The following is a 9018-nucleotide window of genomic DNA, read 5'->3' on the forward strand; positions in this document are numbered from 1 at the left end:
GAGGATATTTTTGCAGAATACTGCATGCAGAGTCTCAATTTGGTGTTTGTCCCCTTTAGTGAATTCTTGGTTGGTGAGCGGACCCCAGATCTCACAACCATAAAAGGAAATGGGTTCTATAACTGATTCAAGTATTTTTAGCCAGATCCTAATTGGTATGTCTAATTTTACGTTCCTTTTGATGGCATAGAAGGCCCTTCTTGCCTTGTCTCTCAGCTCATTCACAGATTTGTGGAAGTTACCTGTGGCTCTGAGGTATGTATCATTTTTTTTTGTGTGCTCTAGGGCAACGGTGTCTAGATGGAATTTGTATTTGTGGTCCTGGCGACTGGACCTTTTTTGGAACACCATTATTTTTGTCTTGCCTGTCTCTCTCTCTCTCTCTGATCTCTGGTGGTCACAGCTAACTGATCCTTAATGATAGTGACTGACTGGGGAGGGGTAAAACCCCTCTCTCTAACCGAAGGCTGTTATCTCACTCAAATAGGATCGGTGTGACACCGGTAAAATGATTGTGCTTCAGTCAGGTGTATCGGTAAACTTTAATGGGGTTTCACATCTGTGTCGCCTCAACACTTTACCAAATGAAATGGAGGTGTGTGTGTGTGTGTGTGTGTGTGTGTGTGTGTGTGTGTGTGTGTGTGTGTGTGTGTGTGTGTGTGTGTGTGTGTGTGTGTGTGTGTGTGTGTGTGTGTGTGTGTGTTGTGTGTGTGTGTGTGTGTGTGTATTGGCCACCTGCTGTGAGGAGATGTGGTGAACACCAGTAGTAATGTCTCAGTACACCCTGTTTGAACCAGGGAGCAGCTGTTTCTCTTGCTGCCTATCTCACTAGCTCTCTCTGGTTATCTACTAATAGTGTATATCTCTCTGGTTTTCTACTAATACTGTCTATCTCTCTGCGTTCTATATTGTCTCTCTGGTTACTACTAATACTGTATGCTTCCTCTGGTTACTACTAATACTGTCTAGCTCTTCTCGGTTACTACAATACTGCCTAGCTCTCTCTGGTTTCTACTAATAGTGTCTAGCTCTGGTTTCTACTACTGTCTAGCTCTCTCTGGTCTCTATTCATATTGTCTAGCTCTCTCTGGTCTCTACTAATACTGTCTAGCTCTCTCTGGTCTCTATTAATACTGTCTAGCTCTCTCTGGTCTCTACTGACTGTCTAGCTTCTCTCTGGTCTCTACTAATACTGATAGCTTCTCTATGGTCTAATACTGACTAGCTCTCTCTGGTCTCTATTAATACTGTCTAGCTATCTCGGGTGTACTATTACTGTCTATCTCTCTGGTCTCTATTAATACTGTCTAGCTATTCGGTGTACTATACTGCTAGCTCTCTGGTCTCTATTAATACTGTCTAGCTATCGGGTGTACTAATAATGTCTAGCTCTCTCTCTTCTCTCTGTCTCTGTTCACTGATAAGTGAAGTGGATCATCAAAGCCAGGATATGTTTTGAATTAACCCTCATTCTGTCCTGAATAAGAAAAGCTGACTCCCTCTCTTCTCTCTGTATAGTAGAGTATATTATGTTTTTATATAACAGTGATGAGGAGAGGAGGAGAGACTGCCAACTGGTACTGCTCATTCCCTCTCCTTCTTAGCTTAGCTGCTGTGGAAAATTGGAGAGAGAGAGGGGGTAGGCGAGAGAGAGGGGGTAGGAGAGCGAGGAGGGGTAGGGGAGAGAGAAGGGGTAGGAGAGAGAGTGGAAAGTAGATGGATGAAGGGAGATTAAAGGGGATGGATAGATGGAGGATACAAGAGAAAAAACTGGGGGGAAAGTAGAGAGAGAGGTAGAGAGGTGGAGAGGTAGAGAGGTAGAGAGTAGAGAGGTAGAGGTGGAGGTAGAGAGGTAGAGAGGTAGAGAGGTAGAGAGGTAGAGAGGTAGATGAGGTAGAGAGGTAGGTAGAGAGGTGAGAGGTGGAGAGGTAGGGGGGAGGTGGAGAGGTGGAGAGGTAGAGGGGAGAGGTAGAGAGGTAGAGAGGTAGAGGGGGAGAGGTGGAGAGGTGGAGGAAGGTAGAGGGGAGAGGTGGAGAGGTAGAGAGATGGAGAGGAGAGAGGGGGAGGTGTAGAGGGAGAGAGGTAGAGGGGAGAGAGGTGGAGGGGTATAGGGAGAGGTAGAGGTGGAGAGGTAGAGAGGTGGAGAGAGTGATTCAGTTGCACATACAATAGGTTTAGTGTGTATGTGCATGTCAAAACGCAAAGTGTGATGTGTCATAATGGAGCAGAACGCTAAGCTCTGCCGCTAAAATGAAAAGTACACAGAGGCTGACAGAGCTGAAGCTTCCACACACACACATACACTGCTCAGGGAATGGAGACACCTTCTGATTGGGGCCAAAGAGCATGCTCTGTGATACAACTTCTATAGACTTAAGTCTGAGTCATCTCTGCTCCTGAATATTCAATGTACTAACAGTGTCTTTCCCCAGTATTCCTCTGCATTTTTCTTCCTCTTTTCTCTTCTGTCTCTCCTCCCCCTTTCTACCTTCCTACCTCCCCTTTGCTTCCCTGGACCTAGAGAAAGTGTAAATGGTTTGTGTGCTACATGTGTTGCCTTCTATCTTCAATGTAATCATTGTGTCAAGTCCTCATTTTACCTGCAGTACACCCTCTTCAGCTGCCTGGGGAGTGACAGGTAGACAGGCAGACAGGCAGACAGGCAGGCAGGCAGACAGACAGACAGACAGACAGACAGACCAGACAGACAGGCAGGCAGGCAGCAGGCAGGCAGGCAGGCAGCAGGCAGGCAGGCAGGCAGAGACAGACAGACAGCACAGACAGGCAGGCAGACAGGCAGACAGACAGGACAGACAGACAGACAGACAGACAGACAGACAGACAGACAGACAGACAGACAGACAGACAGACAGACAGACAGACAGACAGACAGACAGGCAGGCAGCAGGCAGCAGGCAGGCAGCGCAGGCAGGCAGGCAGGCAGGAGCAGCAGGCAGGCAGGAGCAGGCAGGCAGGCAGCAGACAGACAGACAGAACAGACAGACAGACAGACAGACAGACGACAGACAAAGACAGACAGACAACAGGGAGTAAGCTCTCTCTTTAGACAGAATACAGTACTCAGACTGACTCATCAGTCACCACACGCTGTTTTTCTCATATTATATCTCTGCTTCTGTTTCTCAAATACTTTCAACTCATATAGACACGAGGCCACCGTACTCTGCAACAGAATTATGAAATGTCTGCAGCTTGGTGACAGAATGCCTAAGGTACACACACACACACACACACACACACACACACGCACAGCACCACACCCTCCCTTCCGTTCTCTCCGCTGGCCAGGATCAGAGTATTATCGACCCAAAGTGTGTGAGCACACAATTAAGCAGGAGACAGGGCTGGTAATGGACTCATAAAAGAGAAGCACCATTGTGATAACGCTGAGTGTGTGTGTGTGTCAGCTGCACCTGTGGCTCTGCTCTGCTACCCTGCATGGCCCCTCAGCATGGTTCCACTCCCAGTCCCCTCTCCTTTATCTGACATTCTTCCTTTATCACTCTGTTTTTCTGTCCATGGTTTTCCAGATTCCTCTCTGCTCCATACTTTGATGATTCTCTGTTGATGGTGTATGTATACAGGTGTTGTATTCATCCCCATCCACCTCTCTCTCTCTCTCTCTCTCTTCTCTCTCTCTCCTCTCTCTCTCTCCTCTCTCGCCTCTCTCTCTCGCTCTCTCTCTCTCCTCTCTCTGCCTCTCTCTCTCTCTCGCTCTCTCTCTCTCTGCCTTTCTCTCTCTCTGCTCTTTCTCTCTGCCTCTCTCTCTCTCTCTGCTTCTCTCGCTCTCTCTCTGCCTCTCTCTCTCTCTCTCTTCTGGGAGTCACTGCCTCCTCTCTGGCATGTGGCAACTGTCTGATGTTCTCAGCATGGCATTTCCTGTGTGCGTGTGTGCGTGTGTGTGTGTCCGTGTGTGCGTGTGTGCACCCTAGAGAAGACACAGTTATCTTCCTGAGGCAGTGAATGATAATCCAGTATGATATAACTGTGCACTAAGGATAAGGAAGCACTCATCATCGCTCATCTATGGAAACACAAGTGAACAAAGTACCTTCTATTTATAGTTCAACCATACATTACATGTCAGGGTATATATATTGGCCTTTTACTAATTCAGAGAAGAGATTTCTACTAGTGGAAGCCTCTGTATTCTACCCCATGCCTTTCAAATGTTCAATGGTCAAATATACAGGCACTAATTGACTGAATTATCTGCCATATACATACATGTAAATTTGATATACTGTCGATATTCATGTCATATGATATCTTCTGTGGCGTCTATAGGGACTTTGCCTATGTGGCGAGAGACAAAACCACGCGGGTGTTGAAATGTCATGTGTTTCGATGTGATACCCCTGCAGAAGCCATAGCAACGAGTCTCCACGAAATCTGTTCCAAGGTGAGTGGGCCTGCCGTTTCAGACAGAGACGAAGGAGACTCAGACAGACACGCTCATATAAATGTCCTGCCTTTTCACAGAAGKCTATCTTCACAGTGAAACGTTACTGAAGTTGAGTTTCCCTACTCAAGTCGAAGAAATAGAAGGAAGCATTGTAATCCTGCTTACAGTATGTGTACCCCGAGCAACACCACTCTCTGGCCCAGGGCAGTTGGCAGTTTTTAATGTGGGGTGTTAATCCTCTCAGGGTTAGGGAGGTGCTAGCTCTGTGTGTAACTGAGTCAGAATGTCCTGTTCCTTTACCATACTCTAAAACAATCCCCTGACTACTGTTTCAGACATTGACAACTCAGGCAGGGTCTGTAGGGTTGAGACCATACATGACCTTGAGAAGAACACTTGACTCAACAAAATAAAGAATATTAGCCTGGCGAGGATGATCTACAGTTCGATCAAGAGATGGTGACCTACTTTGAAAAGAGTCACCATGTCTTTTCTCAGTGTTTCTCAGCTCTTAATCAATCATTTGTTGGTTTAGCAGTCCCAGACAGAATTAAAAGAATCATCCGGGCCCCAAACAAAGTGACTCATTTGCGGGTGTGCATCAGTAAATCAGTGTCTCACTCCACGTTGTCTATTTAAACACARTTCCTACTGCAGAGGGGAAACGTACTGACCTCGGACTCTGCTGTCGTGCAGTGCAACGAGTGTGTGTATTTGAGCGTGTGTGTGTTCCCCTGTGAGCAGAGTTGCAGACTCACCGTAGACTTTGATTAATGACACCTACAATGAATCAACTATTTCGAACAGGGAGTGCGCCACATTGCAGTGCCCTCCGCGTTATTGTTAAGGAGGGATGCTGCCCTACATCAGTAAGAAAGGAGGAAGAGATGGAGAAGAGAAAATGGAGTGATATATTTATTTTAAATATTTCTACATTTTAGTTCAAAAAACACATAATGACTTGTTCTTCTTAGTTTGAAGTTTAAACACTTTGAAGGTTCTTTGTTTAACTTTACCCCTTTATCCCCCCCGTTTTTAACCCCTCTCTTCCCCTGTCTCTGACTCTCCCTCTCCCTCCTCCTATTTTGTCCTCTCTCTCTCCTCCACTCGTCTACTCCTCCAGATTATGGCTGAGAGGAAGAGTGCCAAAGCTGCTGCCGGCAGCTCATCCCAAACAGGCTCCGATGTTCCTCTCCAGGGTAGGAGTTTGGTGACCCACACACATACAGTAGTACTGATATCTGTTTAGGGAATTGGAGTTGAGTGTTAAAGGGATACTTCAGGATTTTGGCTATTAGACCCTTTAACTACTTCCCCACAGTCAGATGAACTCGTGGATACTATTTTTATGTCTCTGTGTCCAGTATGAAGGAAGTAAGAGGTAGTTTCGCGAGCCAATGCTAACTAGCTTTAGCGCAATGACTGGAAGTCTATGGGTATCTGCTAGCATGCTTTTCAATGACATCCTCAATATACACAAGTATTCATCACTCCTGTGTTCCAATGGCACGTTGTGTTAGCTAATCCAAGTTGATCATTTTAAAAGGATAATTGATCATTAGAAAACCCTTTTGCAATTATGTTAGCACAGCGGAAAACTGTTGTTCTGATTAAAGAAGCAATAAAACTGCCCTTATTTAGATTATTTGAGTATCTGGAGCATCAGCATTTGTGAGTTCGATTACAGGCTCAAAATACCCAGAAACAAAGGACTTTCTTCTGAAACTCGTCAGTCTATTCTTGTTCTGAGAAATGAAGGCTATTCCATGTGAGAAATTGCCAAGAAACTGAAGATCTCGTACAACGCTGTGTACTACTCCCTTCACAGAACAGCGCAAACTGGCTCTAAACAGAATAGAAAGAGGAGTTGACGTTGAGACTAGAGTTTCTCAAACTAGACACTCTAATGTACTTGTCCTCTTGCTCAGTTGTGCATCAATGCCCCAGTTCATCAAAGCAACATTCATACAGAAAGAGTTTGTCGAGATCAATGTGTAAGAACTTGACTGGCCTGCAMAGAGCCCTGACCTCAAACCCATCGAACACCCTTGGGATGAATTGGAACGCCGACTGCGAGCCAGTTCTAATCGCTCCAACATCAGTGCCCGACCTAATGCTCTTGTGGCTGAATGGAAGCAAGTCCCTGCAGCAATGTTCCWCCATCTAGTGGAAAGCCTTCCCAGAAGAGTGGAGGCTGTTCGAGCAGCAAAGGGGGACCAACTCCATATTTAATGCACATGATTTTGGAATGAGATGTTCGACGAGCAGGAGTCCACATACTTTTGGTCATGTAGTATATCTGCTAGCATAGATACCCATAGACTTCCAGTCATTGCACTAATGCTACTTAGCAGTTGCGCTAGCACTAGACAGTAACTTCCTTCAAACTACACGCAACTCATTGCCAAAATCCCGAAGTATCCCTTTAACGCCCTCTCTATATTTCATGTGTGTTTCACTGCAAATGGAAAAATGCCCCTTATGAATCCAGAACTGGACTGCAAACACGTGTTAATGAAAAAGATAGCCGTGCTGTGTTCACTTCCTGAATTATGCTGACAACAGTACAACGTCTCATAACACAGGACCAAACCTTTCTCACATCGTGGTGTTAATGCTATTCCACATTTTCCATTCCACTACGCCACAACACATATCCATCCTCCTTTTCACGCGAAGTTAATTAATGATAGATAATAATAAAAAACAACTCATCCCATAACTTTGGCTTTGAGGCAGGATCTGCTGACTGCAGTGGAAACACCTTTGTTCTGTGCATGGAATAAAAGTCCTACATTGGCTTTGAGCTCGCAGGAGCAGCTGAGCTCATTAAAAGCCCATTAGTGTTGCGTAGCGAGCCCTGACTCTCAGCAACCCCTATTGAGAGATCAAAGCTCTCATTGGGTGAACATCGCCCACTCGCTAGCACGACCAAACCGTCTGTGCACTCCACTCGCCAGATCCCTCCACCGTCTCTCCCCTCCTTTAATTCCATCCCTCGTTTCTCCTGACCCTCGGGCAGAGTGTAATAGGAAGTGGGCTAACTCCTGTTCTGTCATTTTCCCGGGGTGTTGGTGTTTAAACCATCTGATCCTCTTCTCTGTGTTAGAGGGATCAGGGAAGCCCTCCTGCCCCTCAGGCCGGCCTGTAAATAGACATTTGTTTTTCAGTCTCTCTGAAGTTCTGCCCACTTGTATGAATAACCATCTTCAGTTTTTTTCTTAATTAGATATATTCTGAAATTCTGAACTGAAATATTCCAGTTTTCACACAAGTATCTGTATTTCTGCATTTTAGACTAATAAGCCTGTTTGGACATTTGTTTGTCTGAGTCTTTGCTCGGATGTGCTTTGTACTGTGTATTCCCTGCCGTGTGTGTGTGTGTGTGTGTGTGTGTATCCTTGGTGTCTTATGTGTGTATTCTCCCACAGAGTTTCCCATGCCAAAGACTGAGCTGGTGCAGAAGTTCCATGTACACTACCTGGGGATGACGTCCGTGTCTCGCCCCATAGGTAAGAGAAGTAAGGAAACAACTAACACAGCCGTGCCTAATCACCTGCACCTGTCCCGTTAAACATGCTCCACACTCCCGTACTCATACTGAAGGTAGAAAACGAATTCAGGTTTCACCTCTCTCTCGCTCTCTCTCGCTCTCTCTCTCGCTCTCTCTCTCTCTCGCTCTCTCTCTCTCGCTCTCTCTACAGGTATGGACATCATCAACGGGGCTATAGAGAGCCTGGTGTCCTCCACAGGGAAAGAGAACTGGACCCCTGTTACTCTGAGTGTAGCAGATGCCACTGTAGCTGTTATCAAGGAGAAGGCACGTAGCATCTTTTCTCCACTTAACTACAGATTATTACTGACTTCACCACAGCATCCATTCAGGATTTTATTTGTTATCCAATAGATTCACCTGTGATCGACACGGACGGAGACTGTTGGTTCCTCCCTCATCATGACAAAAACAATCTCCATTTCTATCTGAGTGTTCTCTAATAATCCCGTCTCTTGCCTTGCCCATTGGTCCCCTGGACAGGAAGAGGAGGAGGAGATACTGGTGGAGGGCCGCGTGCGTTTCCTGTCCTTCATGGGCGTGGGCCGGGACACCCACACTTTCGCCTTCGTCATGGACTCTGGGAACCAGCACTTCCAGTGTCACGTGTTCTGGTGTGACCCCAACGCTGGCAGCGTGTCTGAGGCTGTCCAGGCAGCCTGTGTGGTGAGCTCACACACATGGCTATAGACAGACAGACGCAGACAGACAGACAGACAGACACAGACAGACTTCAACAGACAGGCGCAGACATACTTAGACAGACACAGACAGACACAGACAGACACAGACAGACACAGACAGACACAGACAGACATAGACAGACAGACAGACAGACAGACACGTCTACATTGTCCACTTATTTTTCACGGTCTATCATTCTATTATATTTTAACAATCTAAACCAGGATGTGGACATGACGGTAGGGTTAGGACTGTGGGTATGGCCAGGGTTAAACCAGGATGTAGACATGATGGTAGGGTTAGGACTGTGGTGGTTTTACACAGGTCCTCACCTAGACTGTCATGTCAACTGGTT

The 9018-nt window shown here is 46.2% G+C and overlaps 1 protein-coding gene across 1 annotated transcript in view; it reads left to right on the forward strand.

The window, feature by feature from the left end:
- Positions 1-9018, forward strand: part of LOC111967396 (amyloid beta precursor protein binding family B member 2-like) — a 71555-nt gene that overhangs the window by 54283 nt on the left and 8254 nt on the right. Inside the window, exons 12-16 of the mRNA XM_070445013.1 lie at positions 4309-4423; positions 5550-5625; positions 7858-7938; positions 8131-8250; positions 8467-8645. Coding sequence (XP_070301114.1) covers positions 4309-4423; positions 5550-5625; positions 7858-7938; positions 8131-8250; positions 8467-8645 — 571 coding nt within the window. The remainder of the gene's footprint in view (positions 1-4308; positions 4424-5549; positions 5626-7857; positions 7939-8130; positions 8251-8466; positions 8646-9018) is intronic.

This window comes from Salvelinus sp. IW2-2015, linkage group LG8 (genome assembly GCF_002910315.2).
Source record: "Salvelinus sp. IW2-2015 linkage group LG8, ASM291031v2, whole genome shotgun sequence".
Classification (NCBI taxonomy): Eukaryota; Metazoa; Chordata; class Actinopteri; order Salmoniformes; family Salmonidae; genus Salvelinus; species Salvelinus sp. IW2-2015.